Source organism: Chaetodon trifascialis, chromosome 12 (assembly GCF_039877785.1).
Source record: "Chaetodon trifascialis isolate fChaTrf1 chromosome 12, fChaTrf1.hap1, whole genome shotgun sequence".
Lineage (NCBI taxonomy): Eukaryota > Metazoa > Chordata > Actinopteri > Chaetodontiformes > Chaetodontidae > Chaetodon > Chaetodon trifascialis.
In genome coordinates, this window is record NC_092067.1 from 3,682,180 (window position 1) to 3,709,588 (window position 27,409).

General features: G+C 40.1%; 1 protein-coding gene across 1 annotated transcript in view; it reads right to left on the bottom strand.

Moving 5' to 3' along the window:
* Window positions 1-27,409, bottom strand: part of kcnh3 (potassium voltage-gated channel, subfamily H (eag-related), member 3) — a 175,376-nt gene that overhangs the window by 58,139 nt on the left and 89,828 nt on the right. Inside the window, exons 2-3 of the mRNA XM_070976066.1 lie at window positions 12,197-12,430; window positions 125-259 (exon numbers count right to left, since the gene is read on the bottom strand). Of these exons, the coding sequence (XP_070832167.1) occupies window positions 125-259; window positions 12,197-12,430 (369 nt within the window). The remainder of the gene's footprint in view (window positions 1-124; window positions 260-12,196; window positions 12,431-27,409) is intronic.

The window sequence follows — 27,409 nt, forward strand, 5'->3', positions numbered from 1 at the left end:
CAGACTTTGTTTTTACATACAAATCAATGCTTTAGTGTTTAGTGTTTGAGGACAAGTTGAAGTCATACTTAACCATTACATCCATCACCAGAACTATAAATAGGGGTTATCTATATAAACTCACCTGTGTCTGGCCCTTGCTCAGGATCCTGGTCCTTCTTCTTGTCAGTGATATCTTTGTGTGACACGAGGAACAAAACCACCTCACCCTTTTCATTCTTAATAGGTACAATGTCCAGAAGACACCAGAACTGTGTACCTGGAGAGAAGATAAATGCAAACATACAGAGTCAATGCATCTTCTCCACGTAAATTAGCAACTACATTTTGAGCACTGAGAGTAATGTCCTGCGCATAAATAGAGTGTATGACTGAAATGGGATGCACCTCCTCAGAAAAAAAAAAACACTGGATGTCAATGGTGGTTAGTGGGTCAGTCCACCACTTTGATCCAGACTCAAATCTCTCTATAAGGTCTCATGAGGTTCACATTGATGGTTGTGAATGAAATATAATATCTCAATATCAATTGGATGGCGTGCCATAAAACATGAGGCAGACATTCGTATTCCCATTCCAACTCATGGGCGTCTGACTTTTCACCTTACGCCATCATCAGGACACTTTTTTGAGCTGACTTCTCTCTCACAATCCACTATCACATAGTTTGTATAACATCCTAATATGTTTACTCATCATCAGTAATAGCCATCTAATCATGGTTTCAATGCATTTTTTTTCTCAAAGATGTGTGTGTGTGTGTGTCAGTAATAACATTGCTAGCATCATTCATGAAGAAATTGTGTTCATTTCACACAGACACATCATGTGCCTGAAGCTATTTTCAGACTGTATTCATAGCCGTCCTTCAGCCTGGATGAAAAGCTGCTTTTTTCTGTGCTATCTATACACTCAGAATTCACAAGATCCCCACGTGAGTAGCTGCAGAGTGGACAGATCACAGGAAGTATAGATTGACTTCAAAACTCCACAAGTTTGTGCCTCAATTGGTAACTGGAATACCACAGAAAACATGCACACCTTCACTATATAAGATTCTACCGGCTGCCTTGCCAAGGCACTTCACATGTTACCACAGGCGAACATACATCATTTAAGCCATCTGTCTTTGTGATCATATTGCCAAGAGGAGTCTGTAATGATCAGTATAAGTGTCAACTAATTTTAAAGAATAACTTCAAACCAGGCTGAAAAGCAGCTATTTCCCCTCTTGTTGTATCTAGCATCAGAATTGAGTGTGGTTGGTTGTGGTCAAAGTGTGCTTTCTTGGATCCACATTCAGTCTAATTAATCAATAAATGAAACATAATTGAAAACATCGTCACACCATCTTGGTGTTATACTACAACTTCTTGTCATGTTTCTTTTCTTTCTCTTACTGTAGGTGTCCCATGAAAAAACAAAACCAACAATTTATGAGTTGGTCTCTCAGTACTCTTACTGTCTCTGACACTCATTGAAGATGTAAATCATAAAAATGGTCAGAAATGTTCAAATCTATTCTTTTAAAAAAGCTGAGAACTGTAGTTTGTTTTTGTTTTTTTTTCTTTAGCAAATGTTACTCAAAGAGAGTAAATGCATTTGTTGGGAACTATTTTCAGCTGCGGATGAATATACATTTGATACACTAGTGAGTGAGGACTTGTTAGGACAATGTAAGTGGGATTCTCTCAAAATAAAGTAGTGTGTGTTCATGTTAATGAAGGGACATGTCACCCAGTGCAACAGTGTGACTCACTGTGCTTTTAATCGGTTTTGGAAAACCATGAAGGTCTTTGGCAGTGAGGAATAAGATATATAAAATCTTGGCGGTGTAGACAGTACCTGCTGCTAGAATCAATTCATTGCTGGTTTTGGTCTTTTCATGGGATTCGTTGACAATAAAAAAAATCACCAGGCTTACCCTTCAAATAAGGTTACCAAACAAGACAAGCAACCCCTGCTGGCTGGTACATAAATGCATGAAATCAGGCTAAAACAAGCTGTTTTGGTTTTCTGTTACTCACATGTAATCTCTGACTCATGATTTTGTGGGCTGTATTGGGTACACTACATACTGTTCCCTGCAACTCCTAGACGAATTCCCAATAGCGGATCATGCATGTAAGTAATGCATCTAAACAACTGGGGGGATTACCTAAATAAAAACATCAGCCATACTGGGGCTGGATTTGTCCCTCTTTGACTGGAACACAATGGTAAACAAAAGCAGCTGAAACAGCATGTACTGTCTCCTGTTCTGTCTATCCATGCATAACTATAAGCCAAGTACGAAAATAAAGAATGAAAGGCTGTGATTAATATATATGAGTTAGCATTATCTCATTAGTACATGAGAGTTATGACTGCCATTGACAGAAGATTATGACAGGGATTCATTCTGCTGCAGAAACATAACTGGTAATTGCTGACTGTCATAGATCATTTCATCACTAAGGCCCTGTGGAGATCTGCAGTTTTCTCTTTTTCCCCTTTGTGTCTTGTGTTTCCCCTCTGTCTTCTGTCTGTCTCTCCCTTGTCTGTCGTGTGTGTTTGTGTGTTTCGCTGCAGGGCGTGGCTGACAGGTTTTGCTCAGCCTCATCATACAATCAAGACTCACCTGCTCCCATAGTATATAAACACCAGTCCCTCACCCAGTTCATGTCAGTTCATCTGTGTGGTAACAAACTCAGAAGCAATCCTAAGTACTTTTTTGATATGTTTTGATATCTGTTTTGCCTTTCTGCTCCCTGCCTCCCTGAATCTTGTTTTTGCGCTCAGGTGCCTTATCCCCACCTGTCTCCATTCATGCCTTGCCCTGTCTGCATCTTCCATGAGGATTGGATTTGACACTGTTCTCGCTGCTCCTCTATTGAGATCTTTGAAGTTTTGTGATTCATCTAGACTCGTCTGTTTGCACAATCTTGGAAGATTTATTAAAACTATTAACCTTCTCTGGTCTCCTATTCTGTCTCTCTGGCATTTTGGGTCCTTTAAATTACCAGATCGTAACAGGCCCTGCACATGTACACAAGTGTTTTCACCTACTCTGGGTGTGATAGAGGCTGTGTATCAATCAAAATACAGTCAGAATCAGATTCAGAATTAGAATCAGAAAAAGCTTTATTGCCAAGTACGATTTTACACATACAAGGAATTTGTTTTGGTGAAGTTGCCGCATGACAAAGCTACTAAAAAATACTATTAAAAAGTAAAAAATATAACAATAGAAATATATATATATACAAGTCTGTTTTACCAGAAGCAGTCTGTTTTTTCAGAAACACAACAGTCTTTACAGAGACTGAGTCCAATCAGAGTCCAATCATCAACTTCTGGAAGGCTACCCATGTACATGCCCAGGCAAAACAAGTGCCACAGGTTTGAAAGGCCTTTAAGTAAACTGCTGTGTGTGGTGTTGGGTTCGACTTGCCTGACAGGCGGCAATAATGTGACCAGAAAAGCAACAATATGCCAACAAAGGCAGTGACAAAGAAGACTGCAAGCTAGTAAATGTGGATATGCACAATGCAATTCAAAATGTTCAACGAAGTGGGCTTTGCAAATGAAGGAAAAGAATTTAATGTGTTTGTTAGACTTCAAGGACCCACACAATTTCTTTTGGTGAGTAACACTGAATAAACAGCTTTCTTTGCACCATAAAACACCTTTAACATATTGGGCTTTATTTTCGACTCTGCCGCCAGCATGGCGCACGCTGCGCCAGCATGGCGCACGCTGCGCCACCGGCGCAGTAGTATTTTCGAGCGGCGCAGCTAGGCGCACGGCGCACTTGGTATTTTGGTAAACCGAGGTGTACAGAGGTGCGCCAGGATGGGCGTTGCGGCGCAGTAGGGGGGAGGTGTCGGCATAATGAGCCGGCGCATTGGAATTTTCGACCATTTCGGTCAATGCCAGCGGCGTTCTTAAAGGTGAGGCGAGGAACAGCGGACCGGAGAATGCTAACATCCAGCTATTTAGCTCTGATACAGCTCCCACAAAACTAAAGGGCTGTGTACTGGGTAATAAATCTGCCAGTATTAGTCCTCCCTGGAATGCTTTTGGGGCAAAGCCCAAGAGTAAATCAGCTGATATGGGGAGACGTCCAACAGGTAGAACCCAGCGCCCAGAGATCTGTGATGCGACAGGCTGGCCTGCGTTAACATCCTACTCAACACCTGTGCAGAGTAAGACACAGCCGTGGATAAAAGCTAAAGGGAACTTGAGCAACAAAGCTCCCAAACCAGCCAGTGTGCAGTTACAAAATCGGTTTGCTCCACTACTGCAGGACTCCGGATCTCCAAATGAAAACCTGGATAACTTCTCGGACTCACAGAGAAGGGTAAGGCCTGACAGGAAGTCAGAAGGTAGAAAGCTACAAGGAAAGCTACTGACTGGTCCTGAGACTCTGATTATTGGTGATTCTGCCATTAAAGATGTGGGAAGAATGTACAGCAGAAACACAAAAGTGTTGTGCTTTCCTGATGATACAGTCTCCAACATGACCGACAAAATCCTCAGTATTGTTGCAGAAATTCCAACTCTGAAATACCTTGTACTGCACACAGGGGCAAATGATATTGCGAAACGACAATCTGAAGTGCTCAAACGAGATTTAGGTAAACTGCTAAATACAGTGAGCTCTCTGAATGCTGAAAGTCTTCTTCAGTGGGCCATTACCACCAGTCAGAGGAGGAGGAGAGAGATTCAGCAGATTGTTGGCAGTAAACAGATGGCTTTCAACTGCATGTGATGTCCACTCAGTGCATTTTATTGACAATTTCAACTTTTTCTGGAACCACAGACATTTTTTCAAAGGAGACGAACTTTTTGCCTCCAACCTATCTTTCTTCCTGCGTCACACTGTTCCCACTCCCAAGGACAAGAGACAAGAGGAATCCAAACAAAAGCAGCAAACACCTAAACATGAAGGAGAACCAACTCTCCCCCCACCTGTTTGCTCTAACCATGAGGGATGCCAGAGCAAAAAAGCGGATGCCTCATGTCCTCCACCAGAGGCCACTGCTCGTGAGGATTCACTGACTCCAACCACTAAAACTCCACCGAGGTCACCATCTCCAACTGCTCAAACTCCATCCAACTCATCATCTTCACTGGATATCCCATCACCCTCCTCCCCCCTACTGGGGTTTACTGACCAAATGAACAAACTTGTCAGTGCTGGTATCAGGCTTACTCCTCGCCCATCTGGGATCCTCTCCCCCCAAATTCCACCCCGCCCCCTACAACCACCCTGTCCCCCTCCACCACCACAGCGCCGATGGGCACCACCTCCACCCCCTCCACGGCTTGATCTGAACCTACTCCAGTCCCCTTGTAAAAGCCCAGCACAGCCACCTATTTGTGTTGGTAACTGATGTGTTCTAGGTTCAGCTTTTAAGGCAAATGTTATGCCTGACTTTTCCGAGGAAAAGCCAGGGCCCATTGTGCCGGAAGCTTCATTGATTCATGTCTCAATAGGTAGGAGGAGAAGTTCGGTCCATCTCTCCAGAAACATCACATCATCGAATTTAACATGTATTCCATGTCAGCCACAGTATGTTCTAAAACATGGGGATGTTAGACTTTTTAGTACATTTAACTTAGCTCTCTTAAATGTTAGGTCTTTGGCAGGCAAAACATTCTTAATCATTGAGTTTATCATCAAGCACACGCTTGATTTTATGTTTTTAACTGAAACTTGGTTAGGACAAGATAACAGCACAGCAGTTCTCAATGAGTCAGCCCCTCCGAATTTCAGTTTCATAAGTGAAGTAAGAATGCATAAGAGAGGAGACGGAGTCGCCATTTTGTTTAATGATAGCATTCAATGCAAGAGAGTCTCTTACAGTCAGTTTGAATCTTTTGATTATTTTGCCAATCAATCAAAGTCTCCCTGTCGATCAATCTTCGTAACCATCTACAAGCCCCCTAAATACAATTAAAAGTTTTCTGATTAGTTTGTCAATCTACTGTCTGTTGTTTGTATTGATTTTGTCTGTGTTGTGTTAAGGCCCATTTATACCCTCCGGATCCGGACGAAATCCGTCCGTCCGTCCCACACGTTGCCTCCGTAGGGGGCCTTCATACCTCCGTCCGTTTTCAGTGTTTTGTCAGTGTGTCCTCTAGGGGGCAATGCCGAGTCATAAATTACAGAGCCGTTGTCATGGCAGCCGATGCCTTGTCAACGCTTCTGTCAGCATATACCGGCATCAGTAATGGCGTCAGTAGAGGAGGTTATTATAATGACAGTACTGAGAAATAGGAAAAAAAGATTAGACAAATCTTTTTTTTGACGTAGAGCCGGTTCTCTTCTTCGTCGGTTTTTAGTTTGACTCATTTTGCTCATTTTGACTCTACACTGCCCCCACAACTTCCGGTGGTTTCGAGTGGTTTCGTCCGGAGAGCTCCGGATGGCTAAGCTCAGAGCCGACGGACAAACTGACGGATGAAACAGCCTCCGGATACGGACGAAAGCGTCCGTATCCGTTATTTACGGGGGGTATAAATGGGCCTTTAGTGGGTGACTTCAACATTCATGTTGATAATCTCAAAGATGGATGTGCTAAAGAACTTTTAAACATTCTGGATTATTCTGGTCTATCTCAGCACGTAACACATTCAACACATAACAAAGGGCATATATTAGATTTGGTTATCTCCACAGGGCTTAATATCTCTGAGGTTGTGGTGATGGATGCTGCTCTTTCTGATCACTAATGTATGTCATTTAAAATGGCCACACTTGCTATTCTTGACAAAAGTGGAACAGAGGTAATCAAAAAGTATTTTATTAATGATAATACCTGTGCAGTCTTCACTCAGTCTTTTATACCATCACCAACACTGCCCTCAGCTTCAACTGATGACCTTGTAAATAATTTCACTTCCAAAGTTATGACTATTATTGACTCCATTGCCCCAATTAAGACCAAAGTTCTGTCAGGAAGGAAAAAGGCACCTTGGAGAAACACCACACTGGTCAAAGTCCAGAAAAGAGTCTGCAGACAGGCAGGGCGCAGGTGGTGAAAAACCAAACTCCAGGTTAACTATGAAATTTATAAAAACAGTCTCCACACCTATAACCATGAACTAAAGAAGGCAAGGCAAGCATTCTTCTCAGAGATTATCAACAGAAACTGTACTAATGCCCGCACTTTGTTTTCTGTTGTGGACAGACTGACAAACCCCACAGCATCAGTCCCTCCTGAACTGCTATCCAACAAGTCATGCACTAATTTTGCAGCCTTTTTTACAGATAAAATTTCAAGGATAAGACAAACAGTGTGCAGCTCCAACTCAGGCAAAATGATAAGTCCATCTGTGCCTTCTTGTTCTCCAGTTAATCTAGCACATTTCAACCTTCTAGATCATACAAGGCTGACAGAAACTGTATCACAGTTAAAATCCACAACATGCTGCCTTGATACTCTGTCAACAAACTTTTTCAAAAATGTTTTTCATTGTGTAGCTCCAGATGTGTTGCAGATAATAAATAATTCTCTTCAGTCTGGTCAGTTTCCCCAGGCCTTGAAAACTGCAGTAATAAAACCTCTCCTAAAAAAGAATAATCTGGATGCTTCAGTAATTAGTAACTTCAGGCCAATATCAAATCTTCCCTTTCTAGGAAAAATTATTGAAAGGGTTGCTTTAGAACAAATGCATACTTTCATGATGCAGAACAATCTTTTTAATGCATTTCAGTCTGGATTTCGTCCACACCACAGCACTGAGACTGTACTTATCAAAGTTTTAATTGACATACATCTGAATGATGCTTCCAAAACCTCAGTCTTAGTATTATTAGATCTCAGTGCTGCCTTTGATACGGTTGATCATGACATACTTCTTGACAGACTGGAAAAGTGGGTGGGACTAACTGGCACTGTACTACACTGGTTCAAATCCTATTTACAATATAGAGACTACTTTGTGTCAATTGGTGAGCATGTGTCTGAAAAAAAGATGATGTGTGGGGTGCCACAAGGGTCCATTCTCTGACCACTTCTTTTCAATATTTACATGTTGCCCCTAGCTCAGATTATGGAGCATCATAATATTTCTTATCATACTTACCCTGTGTTCCCACCAAACGCGATGAAAATTATTTAATCGCGCCTCAAATAAAATCGCGTCACGCCAGACGCTCCAGTTTTGACGCTGGTACAAAAACCCCTTGACGCTAGTACAAAAACCCCTTGACGCGGCATCGCGTCGCGCAACGAGCCCGGCCAACAGCAACATTTCTTCCGCCATTTTATTCTCTCGTCGACCATGGCTGAAATAACCACCATCGCTGCACTGTACCTGCTCTGGAGAAGTTCCCAGCTTCGTCTGCGGGCTAGGCGCCGACGTCGGTTCTGGGTGCATGCTACCCAATGGAGGCGGCGTGAGCTCGGCGAGTTCCACTGTCTCCTGCAGGAGCTGCGCCTGGACGACGGCCAGTTCCAGCGGTACTTCATGCTGACTGTTGCCCAGCTTGAAGACCTGCTAGCCAGGGTTGGTGCCAGGATCTCCCGCCTGGATACCAACTATCGGCGCTCCATTCCGGCTGCGGAGCGCCTTTCCATCTGTCTCCGGTGAGTTTCAGTTTATCGGTTTGCCAATTTCAATCAATTAATATTTACTGTAGTTAGCAAGACTCCGACCGGTACAGGACGGGGAAGTTTAGCTGCTGCTCTGCCCAGAAGAATCGATGACGATCTCAACGCTGATAGGCTCGCCGCGAGCGATGAAGCGATGATTTTCGCGGCCAATGAGTCCATCGCGCCGCGTAATCGCGTTCATCGCGTTGCCTGGCAAAATGACGCTTCAAATCGCGTCTTTGCATTGACTTTGTATGTAATCTTGCGGCGCGATCTTGTTTCATCGCGTTTGGTGGGAACACAGATGATACACAACTTTATATTTCTGTGTCATCACATGACTACAGTCTCTTACTTTCACTGAATGAGTGTATTCATCAAATCAATGAGTGGATGAGCCAGAATTTTCTTCAGCTTAATGCAGATAAAACAGAAGTGATTGTTTTTGGCCCCAAAAATGAAAGGTCAAAGATCAGTGTTCACCTTAACTCCATGTCACTGACAACAACAGATAAAGCCAGAAATCTTGTTGTAATTATTGATTCGGACCTGAATTTTAACAACCATTACCAAATCAGCCTACTACCACCTGAAAAATATAACCAGAATCAAGGGATGTTTGTCCAAAGAAGACATGGAAAAACTGGTTCATGCATTCATTTTCAGTAGGTTGGACTATTGCAAAGTCTTTACTGGCCTAAACAAAAAATCAATCAGGCTACGTTCCCACCAAACGCCTCAAATCGCGCCTCAAATGAAATCGCGTCGTGCCAGACGCTCCAGTTTTGACGCTGGTACAAAAACCCCTTGCGGCGTCATCGCGTTGCGCGACAAGCCCGCCCAACAACAACATTTCTTCCGCCATTTCATTCTCTCGTCGACCACGTCCGTACGTCAGCACGTCGATGACAATCTCAACGCTGATAGGCTGTCGCAGCGCGTCTTCACGCGAATCCGCCACAAAAGTTCAATAATTTCAACTCGAGCGATGAAGCGATGGCGCAATGGGGCGACGCGATGAGAGCGTCCATCGCGTCGCCCGGCAAAATGACGCTTCAAATCGCGTCTTTGCATTGACTTTGTATGTAATCTTGCAGCGCGATCTTGTTTCATCGCGTTTGGTAGGAACGTAGCCTACGGCAGCTACAGCTGATCCAAAATGCTGCTGCACGAGTCCTTACAGACACCAGAAAAATGGACCATATCACACCAGTCCTCAGATCACTACATTGGCTTCCTGTGAGTCCAAGAATAGACTTTAAAATCTTACTGTTGGTCTACAAAGCATTAAATGGTCTAGGACCAAAATACATTCTAGATTTATTAACCCCATATGAAGTATCCAGACCCCTCAGGTCATCAGGGACAGGTCTATTGTGTGTTCCCAGAATGAGAACCAAACAAAGTGAAGCAGCTTTCAGTTATTATGCTCCTCAAGGCAAGGCAAATACATTTACTTAAAGAAAATGTATCTGCTCAATGGTTTTAATCATTCTAAATGCTGAATTATTGTCTTTTACTGGCTTCTGTTTTTTATTTTCCTTTAATTGTATTTTATTTTTCCATTCTCTTCTACTCTCTTTCGTTCTTTCTTTCTTACTTTGAAATGTGTGATTTTAATGTATTTTTATGCTTCTGTAAAGCACTTTGAATTGCCTAGTGTATGAATTGTGCTATACAAATAAATTTACCTTGCCATATATTTCCCTTTTTCTTTGGAATGTTTACAATTTAACATTTACTAGTAGTTATTCCCTAATGCAGATACAAGTGACATTTTTGTATGTTTGTATTTTACTCTTTAATAATGAAACATTACTCCTTTTGTACATAAACTTTTCATTTGTTCTGTAACTGTTGAAAGTTATTGATTCCTATGTATCTACTAGCCTGTAAATCATGTTGATATGAATATATTATGAGTAATATTATGTATTGCAGTGAAAAAAACCCACAATTTTAAAATTGTGCTCCAGAGTATGGAGATTTGAATGAGTAAACTGGTTATACATGTGTTTATTCTTTTTTTTTTTTTTTTGCTCCCCTGGAGAACAGTTGAAATGCTAATATGAGCTCACGAAGAGCTGATAAAAACATAAAAACAAATTTGTCATTTGTGTGTGTTTGAAAGAAACAAGCTTTTATAACCCTCTGTTGCTCTTTGTTATAGGCTTATATCTCAGGGGAGCAGATGTCTCCATGTCTCCCTCTGTCTGCCTTCCATCCATATATGACTGTCACTCTACTTTTTATTTATGGGCTGCGCCTTTGTTTTGTTACCTCCCCTCTCATCTGTCTTCCTTTCATTGCAAATCAAAACTTTGATTGATTTATAATTAATAAAGAGTGGATGAATGAATGGAGACTTCCGCTCTTTCACAACACTTTTCTCCTTCAAAATTTTCCATTTTCCTGTTTTTTTGTCACTCTCTTTCTCTCCACTACACACACTTCACCTCTCATCTCCTCCTTCAGCTCACTCTAAAGCTTTAGAAAACCATATCAGTGAGTACTGTACACACTCACATTACTCGAGTTCAGACTTCCATCATTTGATGGCCTTCATATGAATTTGTATGTGTTTTCTACCTTTTTAAAATCAATCCTTCGTTGACTGTTTGAGTGCTGGAGCAGTCAAGTGTTTTTTTTTGTGAAACAGGTGTGGTAGCAAGATAAATACTCTTTTGACTCTGCACATCAAAAGGCCATGGTTCCCTTTAACATACACATAGCTCAGTAATTCATACATTCCCTCCCTCAGTCAGACTTGTACATATGAAATCTGGCATATATGAGCAGCATTTCTCTAAAACTTCAGACACGATGTTTTGGAATGCTTCATCTTCTTTCTCTGCTCTATTTTTGAAGAATGGCCAGTTCATACTCACACTGACACACACTGACAACTTGAGGCTGACCAGTACAATCACTGTGTGATCTGTTGGCCACTGAGCTGATCCACTTCAGATGTTGGGGGTTAAGGGCTTTGTTCAGAGGTCTGGATACAAGACAAGCTTTTTTTTATAACAGCTGTCCACAGGAAGATGAATGTGGGCTTGTCCCTCTTAAATCACAGCTTAGCACAGGTATAACCACCGTGACAGTTGTCTTGATGGTATATGGGTATATTGAATTGCCACGCAAGCAAGTCTAATGATGTGTTCTTTGTCCTCATGAAATACTGTATTTACAGTATAATGAATGGACACAGAATGTTGGAAATCTTAAAAATCTGATGAAACATGTAGAAGATGTATGGCATCATCTAGACCACACAATTTGTTTTTATGATGCTCCCTGCCCTTTCTTCAAATATTCCGTTTTCACTAGACTCAGTTAGGATTCATTTTGAAAATACAATTGTTGCTCCATTAACAAATATTTTCTTATATTGAGTTCAAGCAAGTTGCTTCTTCTGCCAATCTTGTCTGCAGCTCTTCAGCTCACACATGGAAACAGTTACTCACGTACTAGTGTTTTACGCTGAATGAAAATTTGTCTCATTTGTAAATGCACAAAGTAAATGCAAAACCAAAGTAACAGATACACAAATGAAGTACACACACACACACACACACACACACACACATAGATTCTTCATGCCCTCTCACCTTCCTTCTTGTAGAAGACCAGCTCAGTCTTGAACTCCCTCCTCTCATCTAGGGCTCCTTGGATCTGAGCCGTTAACCGGTCACTTGTTTCCAGGCCGTACAAGAAGTGACAAGCGCAGCTCTTCTGCATGAGCTCGGCACGGGCGTAACCAGTGAGCTCACAGAACCCATCGGAGCAGTAGACAATGGGGTAAAGTGACTGCACCTGGGCATTTCCCAGAACAAAGTTGCTGTCTGTAGGAAAGAAGGAAGAAAAGGGAGAGTGATCAACAGAACTGTGAAGACAACAACTAAAGGAATAAGGTGATTTTGTTTGACAATTCAGCTCCATAACACCTGATTTGTAGCTTGAATTAGACCTCTTTGAGCTCTGTTTTGTAACTGAAACTCACAGAGTGAACATTCAGCATCACTGACCTCTGATATGGAACATAACATCAAGCTCTTAACCATTATTATATACCACATTTTGATCATACTATGTGCACATACTGTTATTATGTTATTTGCATTTCTAGTCGAAGTATCTTGGATTCTATTTGAGAATTTTCTTTTACCATGGTCAAAATCAGAGACTTTTATAGTCCTGCTAAGAGTGAACCTATGGGGATAACACTGAAAACTTCAAAGAAATGTTCAGTTTTGGTAGTTACATGAGTATTTGCAAATTACATTAAGTCTAGTATTTGCAGCTTCAATCCAAATGTTATTCAGTATGAATCTTTAAACACTCAAAGTAAGACTCACATCGTAGTTGTAGGGATTACGCATTCTTCAAAGAAACCACTGTGTTAATTTCTATCAAGATACTCAAAGAGATGCACATGAAAGCAGCCTCATTGTGAGAGAGAAGACAGACTGCTGGAAGCACAGCTGTCGGTTTCCAGAGAGAGGAAGCCCAGCAGAGCAGTAACAAGAATTGATCGGGTGAAGTAAACACTGTCAAGAGTCATCACAGAACTGTCTGAGGTCTCATTAATTCATGCAGCCAACATCAAATCCACCCTCCCTCAACCAAAAGTTCTGTGTAGAACACAGCTACGCTCTCAGGCTTAGGCTGATCCGTGATCAGCAGACGATAGATATGTATGCGTTTGTGTTTTTTGATGTGTGTGTGTCTCTGCAAATACAAGTGGAAAATTTGCTATGGCATATTCAGTTCCTGGCCCCAGGCATGTCGATGGATGAACACTCTAAAATGGACTATTTGCTACTTTGTGCTCAGGCGGTCTCATTGATCCATCAATTCTGAGGGCCCTTAAGACCCCTGTATTAAATATTTTATGGCCTGATGCTGATGTGTGTGTGTGTGTGTGTGTGTGTGTGTGTGTGTGTGTGTGTGTGTGTGTGTGTTCTATTGCCTGTGATGCTTTGAGCTCATTTGACAGACAGCTTAAAATAAAGGGTTTAGACAAGGAACTTGTCATCAGTGACAAAGACAGGAAGGAGTTTGCTCAAGTTACACATTAGTATGTAGTATTCCTCAGTTCAGCAGTCAGTCACAACACCGAACAATCCATCTCATTAGCTAATTACTCTACATCACACACATGCACACTATCTCCTTTCCTGCTCTTTCTTTCTGTCTTTACTCTGTCCAGGGGGAAAGCAGAGATATCTGTATTAAAGTATAAGTATTAAAAGATAAGGCTGGCATTATATTCTTTTTCTACGCTTTTTAGCAATACATTAATTCAATTCAGTTCAATTCAATTTTATTTGTATAGCGCCAAATCACAACAGAAGTTGTCTCAGGACACTTTCCATATAGAGCTGGTACAAACCAAGCTCTTTTATCTACAAAGAAACCAACAGTAGTTATGATGCCTTCCGATGATAAAAAATCTGCTCTTTGTTCATGGCACAGAGCACAGTGCAGGTATTTGCAGAGGCAAAACAAGGTAAAGGTATATGTCTTTAAGACGTGCGTAAGAAGGTACTCACCATGTTTATGGGCAACAGCAACAGTTGCACAGCCTTTAGTTTACAATGCGTTTGAATATATTTCAAGAGGTGCTTGTGACTGCCTGGAAGTACATAAACAACCAAGCTAACATTAGCATTGTATTTCACTAAGTGTGTGAACTATGCCTATTGACAGACCTGCCCCCCCCCCCACCTCCATTTGACTGCTGACATTTGGCCATGCATTGCTATTTCTGGTGAGATTGTAGTATGTGAATGTGTTGAAATAATGTGAAGGGTGTCATTTTGGCCTAGTTGGGCATTAGGAATAGTGTTTTTGCTAGTGGCTGTTTTTAGCTGCAGATATTGCACATTTTGTGCACTAGTTAGTATTTACACTAGTGGGACAGTTATATGAGTAACAATAAACTACAGCGACCAGATTTAATTGTAATAATGGATCATGTCACAGTGCAACCAGTACTACAGGAAAAACAGAAATCAGAAATAAAACAATCAGAAAGATTTATTCATAAACGATGATGGCATGCACAGACACAATCTAAAATCAGGTTTCTACAATGATTAAGCAGTGATTGTTCACTCTTTTTTCAGTCTTCCCAGTCTTAGCTTCTGTTGCCAGGATACAATTTTCATGTTCATCTTCCCTTAATGAATGTCCTGATCCATGTCCATGTCCCCTTTTCTGCTTTCCATCACTGTTCCCCATCTCTCAGTAAATTACATTTGTTCAATAGAGGTTCATCTTCTGTTGCTGCTCTTGTCAGTTTTTGCTCCCTGTCTTGTTCTCTTTTTCTGTCAATTCTAAACTCACGAGTTGGTTTCAATGAATGTCATGTTGTTTGTCTTCTGCAGTTATGTCACTTTCTGTGAGGTCAAATGGGTCTGTCTGCAACTTGAAGTACAAATGAGAAGTGCTGTGTGTGTGTGTGTGTGTGTGTGTGTGTGTGTGTGTGTGTGTGTGTGTGTGTGTGTGTGTGTGTGTGTGTGTGTGTTGTACTCATTTGGACTGTGGACTAGTGTTCCTGCATGATTAAATGTTTTGTTTTGTTTTTTTTTTGTTGTTGAAACAGCATGTTTTAAAATGTCATAAAAACCTATTTTTGTATGTTTCTGGATATCAAGTAGCTCTCTACAGTAGGAAAAGTGGGAATTACTCATCGTAACTATATGCTGCAGCCTGAACGCTGTTGTAGTTCCTGAACATATTTCCTGCAAACTGTAATGCCACAGCAACAAGCACCGAAGTCACAGACAGATGCCGACTTTCACCAGCCATTCGCTTTCTTACTAATTTAATTTCTTCAAGCGATTGTTTTGGTTTTTGACTGGTTGATTTGTGTTCAGTAAGTAAGAACTGGAGTGTATTTGGTTGGGATGAAGCCGGACTTACAGATGCAAAACAAACATGATTGCAGAGCAAATGCAGTACATGATTGGCTTTAGTCTCTACAGTGTCCAGTGTGTGAAAACGTCCAACCAGTGAAAACTAAATCACCTGATTTATTGTGTTGCCAGATTTCCATTTCCTTTTACACTTCATGAGTCCCCTCTAGCCTCAGTAAATGACCATTTGACAGCCACAGTGTAGCTTGCCATCTTTGCAACTGCCTTCTTTAAATCTGTTTTTGATGTAAGGTGGTATGAATTATTGGCAGTGATATGGGCAGACAGTGATGAACAGCAGCAAAGACTTACAACACAACAAAATAATAAAAGGTTGAACCATACACAAACCACCAACAACAGAATAAAACATATTTTGAGTATTTGTGATCCTTTATTTACCTATTAGACCTTTTGACACGACCATAATTTCCATGGGAATAGGGGAGAAATCCACTTTCATAACTTTTAGTCTGTATAAGAATTTATACTTCAATTTCCTGCTAAAATCTCCCTGAACAGTGTCTCTGACTATGCTGACAGTTGCCAAAATCCAGATGACAGAAGAAGAGAGTTGATAGTAATGTTACTTATCTGAGTCACCTTCAATATTACTGTGCACTCAGGAAGAGGCTTAACAAGCAGCATGGAGTGCTCTGAGGATGTTTGTTTGACCAAAGTTTCACCTCTTAACCTACATGAAGTCCATCCAGAATCTACTTGCTGGAGCTTGATGGGGCAATATACAAAACCGAGGAAAGCTGCGGGCACTGGTTAAATACCTTCTCTTCATTGTTTTCAGTAAAACTCAACACCGGAGAGCACAGTTAAGAATCAGAAAAATAGAAAAAGTTAAGCACATTTGCTGCCATTTGTTTCTGTCTCTTTAGCAACTCCAGTAGTCTACAAAGGATATAACATGGAACATAAAACGTACAACTTTAAAATGTTTTTTTTCCATATGAGCAGCACAATAAAATAAATGTCTCTATTTGTGCAAGTGCAATTTGTCCATACATCCTCCACAATGTGTGTACTGTAATATAAAAGCTACTGAAACAAAAACCTGTATGTAGTGACTGTGAAATGCAGCCTAAAGGGATCAACTAATCCAGACAAATGACAAAGCTGCAGCCATGACTGGACATTAATGTGTGCTTCCTGAGTCTCTAATGTCATCAACTTGTCAGCAGAGTGATCCACTTCTCAATCTGGGCAACATCTGCCACACTACCTGAACAAAATCACAAATGTCATTTTGTTAACATGTTTCTGGTGAGGCCTGTTGTCCAGTCCGGAGCCAAAGTTGTCACTTGCTGTATGGGCTTCATATACCATGGCCATGTTTTATAGCAAGTGTTCAGTCCTGTCCTTTGTCCCTTGTACACCCTTTGTCAATAAATTTAGTGACCAGGGACACAAAAATGTTTATGTACAATGTAAATATCCAGGTTCCTCAGGCAAAATTGCTGAAGACACAATAGGTCCTATCTGCCTTTATTATCTTGGGTAAAAATTAGTGCTGTCAATCAATTAAAATATTTAATCGCAATTAATCTCATGAATGTCATAGTTAACTCGTGATTAATCGCAAATTAATCGCACATTTTTATCTATTCTAAATGTCCCATTAATTATCATTTTAATACTGTTATCAACATGGAAAAGTGGATAGACTTGCTTTGTGCAAATGTTTTTTTATTGAAAACACTAACTTTCTCACTTCGAGCAGTCATTCACATTTGAATGAATCAAATCTCACACAATTTAACACTGTCAATAAAAAGATGACAAAAAACCAAATACTTGGTTACAAAAAAGCCCCTTCGACAACCCTTTCTCAACTGATCAAAAGAGGGTGATACAAGATAAAGTTACAGTGCACATCATTGTAAGCTAGGACTCAGGCTATAGTGCAGTTAAACCATGGCTTAAACTTTCCTTTCTTAAGTTTCTTTTGAACATAACAGCATCCATATGCCTCTGTCGAAAGCCATCCATTGTCGCCTGGTTTTGACAAGGAGGCGGAGGAGAATTTGCATTCGCCGTGTGTTTGGCCATCAAGTGGTATTTCAGACTGGATGTGCTGCGGTGATAATTTAGTTCACACCAACAACACACACAGATAACTTTGGTCTTGTCAGTCGACCCATCTGGCAAAATTTTGAAACTAAACTTTCCATTCAGAATCTTGTCTGCATCCATTTCGGTGTTTCGTGCTTGACATCCACACAAACTGGTAGCCTACACTTTTATAGCTAGCGAGCAGGCAAGACCAAACACGTGCGTGGGGCGTGCCTATTGTTTTATTTTCGGTTTACAATCGGATCCTGTAGTTTTTCTTATGTTACTAGCAGTCAGTGGCCACAGCTTATAAAAAACTACAAGTTCACTAGGTCACAAAGAGCGTTAATCTCGCGATAAAAAAATTGACGCCATTAAAATTGATTTGCATTAATGTGTTAATAACACAATATTTTTGACAGCACTAGAAAAAATGTCAAGAGTGCTTAAGACAATATTGAAATATCTCTCTGTTTCCTCTTTCTGATATTTGAATATTGTGATTGAATTTGAACATGTAGAACATATCAATTCACATAACAGTACACACTATTGTCTACACAGGAGTGAAATGAGTGACGAATCAACAAAGACAGAAAAAGAAAGAAAAATATCTTTTAACTAACAGTGATTTTTCCAACATAAATTAGGAATGGCTGCCAGATCTTCATAAATCTCGAAAGTGAGTCATGTGCCTGAGTTGTTCTACTAGTTAGGATTCAGCAGTCCTGTAGGGCTGAATCTTTGAGTGGTTAAGATATCTTAACCACTCAAACAGTGTTAAGATATCTTATTCCAAAGGGGTTAGGTCACAAATTAGAGGAATCATTGTTATTGAGCTACTGGAATGTTGTTCCATAAGTGTCCAGAGGGGTATGGGTTCATCGCCTAGAGCTGTGACCCAAAAAAATAGCTTAGAAATGTAAGCAGCCCAGTTATAATGCATGTAACTTGGCATGGCCAGAACTCCGTCCTCCCTCTGCATTTCCAAGAAATCCTTTCTTATGCTTGGTATCTTGACCATTGCTCCATGTTTTGTTTGGCCTGCACAAGGGCTCTTTAGGTTTTTTTTTTATCTGACTTTTACTGACACTCCCAGATAGGTGAATTTGTCTCTGTAGATTGTGAATGCTTGTTGGGCATTCAAACTCTGTTGGGCATTCAAACTCTTTATCCAAGTGTATTTGTAATTGCAGCTTATCCAGTTTAGTATGTTTCAGGCTGTAGTAACGATCGAGATTGACCTTTTTCATCACTTTGAGCCCCTCCCCACAAACTAACTTTGGCAAACTGGCTTGGCTTTTAATTCAACAAAAAAAAAAAATTGTTTGTCCATTTCTCTTGGAAACCGCGACACTCCTACTTTTATTATCTACTTTTATTTTCTTGACAGTCGCCATGATCCATTGACGTGATATCAATCACTATGTGTTTGTCGTGTTCAGGGACCCCTCAGACAAAACATAGTACTATTTTATGTGATTTCCTTTATAACTGAAAAAAAGGAATTGCTTTTTTGCATTTATGATGGCCTCACAGGCTGGATGAACTGGTCTAGCAGGCTGTATGCAGCCTTTTAAATCCTTTTAAGGGATGTCTGTCCAAAGAAGACATGGAAAAACTTGTTCATGCATTCATTTTCAGTAGGTTGGACTATTGAAATGGAGTCTTTACTTGCCTAAACAAAAAATCAAGTAGGCAACTACAGCTGATCCCAAATGCTGCTGCACGAGTCCTTACAAATACCAGAAAAATGGACCATATCACACCAGTCCTCAGACCACTACATTGGCTTCCTGTGAGTCAAAGAATAGACTTTAAAATTTTACTGTTGGTCTATAAAGCATTAAATGGTCTAGGACCAAAATACATTCTAGATTTATTAACCCCATATGAAGTATCCAGACCCCTCAGGTCATCAGGGACAGGTCTGTTGTGTGTTCCCAGAATGAGAACCAAACAAAGTGAAGCAGCTTTCAGTTATTATGCTCCTCACCTGTGGAACATTCTCCCTGCACACCTGAGGTCTGCACCAACTGTCAGCTCATTTAAGTCAGGGTTGAAAACATTATTATTTGCTAAAGCTTTTGATTAAATATATCTGCTCAATGATTTAATTTTCCTTTAAATGTATTTTATTTTATTTTTATTTTTTCTATTCCCTTCTAATTTCTTCCTTTCTTTCTCTCATTCTTTGAAATGTATGATTTTAATGTATTTTTATGCTTCTGTAAAGCACTTTGAATTGCCTGGTGTATTGTGCTATACAAATAAATTTGCCTTGCCTTGCTAAATCTATTATTAACACTTGCAAACTATTGAATCTAATACATACTTTTATACACTACTTTTACAATATTTTTGAATAACCAGAAATACAACACACTGTAAAAGCATTTGATAAGGTTAACTCAAAATCCTTATTTGCAACATTACAAAACAAATTTGGATTCCGAGTCATTTATTGATTGAATAAAGGCACTATACACATCACTAATAACCACCATCACTACCAATGGTTTGATTTCACAAAACTTCACTGTGCACAGTGGGACCAGGCAAGGATGTCCTCTCTATATGCAATGAACCTCTAGTAGCAGTAATACAGCAGTAATATGGCAGTATTAAATGTATTCAGACATCCACTAAATCACTAAATCATTCTTCATCCATATCACTCACCCCTGAATGCCTTAAGGTTATAAAATCTTTCTCAGAACTATTCAATTAATTATTACTGCTTATGTGTTTGTTATTGTTTTTCTAATTTATCATCCTGATTAATTATTCAGTCTTGTGGAATATTTCAGATTCTACACCAGAGGACAGAACCAAAATAACAGAAATCAGGCCGAGTCCAAATAGCAACAGTTGGTTGCCTTGACTCTTTTGCATTATACTGACCAATTATCCCTGATTATCCCTTATTCCTGGCTCAAATCAAGCAGTTGCTTGCATGAATTGATATTCACTTGTGTATGATTATGTGAATGTCTTAACAGTATGATGTGAGTCATTATGACCACAGAAGCACAAGAAAAATATTTATACATACATACATACATACATACATACTCCAAATCAGTGGTGGAAAAAGTACTCAAGATTATTACTTTTACTGCTTTCAAAATTTTAAGGACACAAGTATGAAAAGTAAAAGAAAAGTACTTATTATGCAGAATGGCTCATTTCACAATAATGCACAATATATTATTGATTATAAATGTAGCTGAGTAAAAAGTATAATATTTGTACAACACTTGATTAGTTGCTTTCCACCACTGTTAATGTATTCTACATTATATGTATTCTATCCCCATCCCTTCAAAATTGAATACAAACAAAACAGGAATGCTTTCTGCCCACCACTCTCCAGAAAACATATATTATTATATTGATTATAAGTATAGGCAACGACACATAGTCATCAATGCACATTATGTGTTAATATTGACCGAAAATTGCTGTAAATATAATCGCTGCTGCTGTCTGTCCTGCTTGAAACTATCCAAACAGATTGACGGCCTGAATTTGTTTGGAACTATTGAGAGCTACAAGAAACACACGACTGCGTGGCAGTGAGATCAAAGTGCATTGCAACTTTCTTTTTCAGCAGAAAGTTTTTGTACACAAAGTTTTAATTCTCAAGATTTCTCTTCTGGTTGATTTAACACCTGTGGTTACTGGTGATAATGATATTAACAAGTCCCAGAGTTCAGTTCAAAATGACACATTTATCAATCACTGAGGGTAGGAAAGCCCTTTTAGCAGAAACTCAGAAATACAACAGAATGCAACAACTCATGTTTCCCTTGTTCAGCGGTGATGAAAAAGTGATATCTTCATCACTGTAGCTATGCTTGTACCAAAGTATATTTCCTCTTCAAAGTTCTCTGGACCAGCTGTTCTGATTTTTTTGGATAATTCTGTTACATTACATTCATTACATAGTGTATGACATAAAAATTACTGCTCTTGTCTTCCAAATTTTATGCAATACATGCATGTGCTGTTTCCTGTAAAGTGAATGCAGCATGGATATGTCAGTGTGTGCCACTGACCATACAACTATATAGGGAGGTTAATAGATTTAATGGCAGTAGCAGAATAAATGCCTGCCACAAATAGTATCATAATTGGGTCTTACAAGTTTAATGTTCATTTCAGTAGGGACAAATAGCATGGACAGATGCCACATATTACAGCACGTATACTCAAAGCTGACAATAAAATGGCAAATAGAACTTTTTGTTAAAATATTAAAGTATCCACAATACAAGACAATGCTATACTGCATTATCATGTACCAATTTGTGTGTGTGTGGTGTGTGTGTGTGTGTGTGTGTGTGTGTGTGTGCGTGCGTGCGTGCGTGCGTGCGTGTGTGTGTCTGTGTCTGTGTAGGTGTGTGAGTGAGAGAGTGAAATGGGATTAAAAGTTACCCCTACAGCTGAAGATTAATCATGCAGCTCTTCTTGGGTGTACTCTGCCCTGTGGCCGGCTGTAGTATGAGATTCTTTGAGAAACTGGTTCTCCTGCACATCAAAGACCACATGCCAGCCAGTCTGCACCACCCATTTGTGTTTCCAGCCAACAGATCCACAGAGGATTCCATTACTCCTACATTACTCCTCTACTCACCCCTCAAACACCTTGAAAATAACAAAGCCTCCATCAGGATGGTGTTTGTTGATTTAAGATCAGTGTTCAACATAATTACCCCTCTGAAACTTAAGTGCCAGTGGACATTGGACTTCCTCATCAACACAGCCCAGACAGACAGGACTGGCAGACAGACCTGAGGGCTCCCCGAGCGCAAGGCTCTGTGTTTATCATACTCCTGTTTACCCATACAGCCATGACTGCCCAGCCTGGACAGAACTCAAATTTTAATTGATCAGATGACAACACAGCCACCAGCTGGTTTGCAAACATCAATATGAGACTTCATATTTTTCATTAGCATTTTTTCATCTTTTTTTGAATGGTGACAGTGAAGAGGTAAACAGAAACGTGTGGGTGAGAGAGACCTATGGCATGCAAAAAGGTCATTCGCTGGAATCGAACCAGCATCAGTTGTGGTTTGATTCCATGTGGCATGTGATGTCACCCTTCAGCTACAGAGGCACGAAAAAGACACACTTCAAAATGTATCTTAGTTTTGTGATGAAGTCGCAAAACTACCCTGCATTTTTCTTTTTTTCTTTCAGAAGATTTCATTGAGGATTCCAACTTCATTTAGTTATATACATTATAAAATGTTGATGTTTGCAAAGCAAATGGTTTATTTCTAGGGGGTGTTGTGTGATAGACAGTGTGCGTTTGGGCTGAAGTAGAAGGAGAGATGGACAGGCAAACGATCTATTCTGCAAAGCTGCCTGAAGGCACAGCAGCTGTATAGCCTTGATGAATAATCTAACACACTGGCTGGGCAACAACTTCAGATGATTACAGGATTGGACAGTGTGTGCATGCGTGTGAAGGAGAAAGAGATGTGAGGGGGATGCTTATGATGCTTGTATTGATTGTTGAGCTACTCTGTTATTGGATTACCAGGGTTTGCCAACCAACTTGTGATTGGATAATTCTTCCACCCCCCCCAATTTGTGATTGGATTACACACCATCTGGAAGGCGAGACAGAAAATGACTATATGTAAACTAATAGACCAACATGGTATGCAATCTCATGGACTCAGACATGTACATTGCTAATGTCAGTTGGATGTCCCAAGACAATCAATATCAGACTCATGTCCATAGTTGTTGAATGCATCAGTATCTACCCCATGAAACCTGAACCATTTCCAGTCATTTCACATCTGACATCTGAAGTCATTTGGGGTATGCCAGTTGTCAAATACACCTGATTGCACCGCACTATGTTGAAGAGCACTGGTAAGAACATTACGGACCGGAAAACAAAACAATGAGGTCCAAATGGCTTAAAGATGCAAAGATGCACAGTTGGTGTTATAATCTCAGTGGGATTAGCAGTACTAGCAAACCTTACGTGTTTATGTGAGAACACAGACTGCTAAATGAAGAAAGTCTCCATCAATAAAATGTTCTCTTTGGTTATCCTTATCAACATCTGAGAAAAACACCCTTTGTATGCTCTTACAAAGATATTTCCCTACATATCAAAAGCCATTCGTATGTGAGTAAAATAGCAAAATTGCACTCTGCTAAGTGGTTTTTGATGTGTGCGGGGACACAATTTGAGACAGACATCCTGTCAAGGCAGACAAAGATGAATAGACAGCAAAAGAGAAAGAGACAACACCAGAGAACAAACCTACAGATAAGAGCAAAGAAAACCAGTGAACAATAAATGACACCACATCAGACAGCAGAGTGAAATAAGATGTATATTTGAAAATTAGCTCAGCCTCATTCCCTTTACTGACGCTACTTCTGTCAAGCTTTCTGTTCTTGAACAGCACATGCACTTTACAAAGTGTCAGAATTTACCACTCAGTAATTTTTTTAAACAATTGGTCTGTGATCTCAGAAACAGGTGGACAAAAGAGGGCTCGCCTGACTGTCGCAGGCACATTTTATAAGCTGGAGATAGCTAATTAAGCTAACATTAGCTCCATGTAACAATATCCAACCTGACTTTCTAAGATCACACTGAAAAAGGGGGGGAGGGTGGATTATTCAATTTACAAATATGCAGTTAGTGTAAACCACACAATTCATTTTCAACAGATCATTCTTTAATTCTTTCAATCTTGAGGGATGCAAATTCAGATGAGATGAATGAAAGTATTGTTTTCTTCAAAATGGGAAGCGCTTCCTGAGAACAAGGTTAAACAACAGCCAAGGGCCATTACACACTCTCTCTCATGTCAGGGGAATTGTTGTTGACCTCCAGAGCTTTATACACAGTGCAGGTAATTAAAATCAGTCATGGTGTTAATAATCTGTAATTTTTACTAAGCGTTTATCCAGTTTAACTTCACTCCACCCTTGCTTGTGATTGACTGTGATTGATTGAGTCTTTTGAGGCTCATGATGCTATCGCCTGTTACCAATGAACCTGTTTACCTGTGGAATGTTCCAAACAGGTGTTTTTGGAGCATTCCACAACTTTCCCAGTCTTGTAATTAACCCTTGTCTAACTCGTTTGAAATGTGTTGCTGCATCAAATTCAGAACAAGCAGATATTCACAAATTAATTATAGTTGCTGTGAGGCAGGGCCCAATATTTTGAGGAAGAAGAAGGAGGAAAAAAGAGAGAAGAGGAAGACAAATGAGAAATACAGGGGTTCCATCAGCAGAATGTAGACTAATCATTAAACCTTGAAGTAATGTGTCTCTAATTAACACAGCACGATGCCTGGGTAAGATGTAATTTAAAATAATCTGTTCATTCTGCATCACCTGGGTCTTGAACTCACAGCTTTAGCCACCAATGGAACATTGTGATCATATTTAGTTACCTGGAGAAAATCTTGTATAATAAAGCTGTAGTTGGTAATGTGGGAGAAACCACGAGAGGACACGCAGCGAAGGGCAACAAGTTGGAATCAAACCCAGGCTGCTGCTAACGACTCTATTCACGCTCTACCAGGTGAGCTACTAACATTTTTATATTTAATGTCTCATTTACATTGTGATTTATTTAATTATGGTGATGAGCATTACTTAATCATTTATTTATTCAATTACTTCAACGTTTTGTTATGTAATTATATATCTATTCATTTATTTAAGCATTTCATTATATTTCTGCATTTATATATTTAGTTTAAGCCCTTAAAAGCCTCCATAAAAGAGTGCATGTCTCTTTGGAAATCAATAATGTATCACATTTTTTGATTAAGACATTGTGTTCTGCAGATGCGTGTGGCAGAGGCAGGACAGCTGCTGACCTAAGCTCAGTGTAAATGGACCTGCACAGGGCAAATTGACTGCTTTTGCACATTTAACAGGTGGTCTGATGTAGATCTTGCCAGCAGCAGTGGCGAGGTAGAACTTTCATACTAGTTATGCATCACTAAAACAAGGCAGGTTCATCCTCTCCCTGTCTTGTTTTCTTTTTTCCCTGATGCCTTCACCATCCTCTTCTGCTCTCACTCTCCGTCTGCTCGTCTTTCTTGTCATTCCACTCTACTTCTCCCCTCTTTGCCTGTGGAGTGAGCTGCAGTAGAACTGTCGCATTTGTCTTCATCAGGATTGGTACGTGAATGGAGCATGATAAGAAGGTGTGAGAGGCTCAGTCCTAAAATTGTCCCAGTGCAGATTTTGATTGCGTTATTACAGGGCTCAACAAGTGCTTATGTTCTACAGTCATGCATTAAAATGCTCCCTCAAATGGACTTGGCACATGCATACAAGAATCGGTATGCAGAAACACTCAGATTCACATCCAGACTTTGATAGAAAATCCTGCTTTTTGATTTAATATAAGTCTATGGTGCCTTTTCTTAGGCATGTCTATTGGGAGAACCGTTGCTGGATGCTAGCTGTAGGTTGTCTGGTAATCAGGGACCCTTCAAAGAGCCTTTGAAGGGACCCTGGGCAGCTGCTTTGAAAGGTGGAAATGGTGGGGGTTGTTTGTGTGTATGTACTTTGTGGCCTCTGATGCCCTTTCGGGAGTGGAGTCATTGTATAACTCCTGCGAACCTTGGATTGCTGCTTTAGCAGCATATGAAAACATAATGATGAGCATCTTCACATAGCCTGTAGTATTCACATATTAAACGGGGGGGATTAATGGCAGATTCCTGGTACTTTTTTTAATGAACATCCAGCTCCCATCAAGATGCCATGTGAATCAACAGACATGAGGAGCATCAGGGAAAGCTCTTATGTAGGATCAATGCAAGATTAAAAACACATGGGTCCGTATAGTGAGGCCTGTATGAGACAGGAAGCCCTGTAAAAAAAAAAAAAAAGAAGGAGTATGGAAACAAACACAAAAGTATTATTATGGTTCACCAACTCCTCTCTACAGTGCCACAGCAAGCCTCTCCATCCCCTTTATCAAGGTTACAGAACGAAGGGAACATACATTTGACATAGAACAACCTGGCTGTGGCACTGAGAGCACTTAAGGTTTCTGTGGCACTGTGACACATTTGTGACACATTTCTTTGTTGTTGCTGTCATCTCACTTCTTTTTACAAGTCTGCAACTTGTAAAAGAACAAAGAAGAATCTGGTTTATTTTGAAAGGAATTCTTGACAGAAATGTTTCAAACCAGTTTGAGAATTGCTCTCCTGCTGAACTTATCAGTTCAGTGGAGAGCAGTGACGTGCGGTGAGGTTCATGACTGGTGAGGCACTGACTCCTCTGTCGGAGAGTCGGATGTAAAAATATATGAACCCAAAATAGAAGCTTTTATTTCAATTTTGATCTTCATTGAAACATTTACTTGTTTAAAAAGCTAATCAATTCCATACTGTTCAACAATACAATAGCAAGAAAAATAAAAGAATGTAATGTAATATAAGGTCAAATTAGATTTTTTTTTTTTATTTAAATGTTTTTAAATGTTTTTTTGGCTGATCTCTCTTTTTTAATTAAAATTGAAGACTCACTATCGCCCTCTGCATTGCGCCGATGGAGCTCAGCACTGCCACCTATCAGTGCGGCACGGTACTTTTTGCCTCACCCGGAGCATTTTCACTGCGCATTCAGGACCGATATAAAGAGAGGCAGCAATGGGCATGTGCCAACTGCCTGTGTCAGTCAGTGTGTGTGACACAGCGCCATCAGAAGTGAGGCACAGCTCATCGCTGCCTAACCTTGCCCTTCTCTCACGTATTTGAACAGGAAATGCGTACATTTAGCGATTTTGACTATAGAAATGTCAAAATCATACAGAAA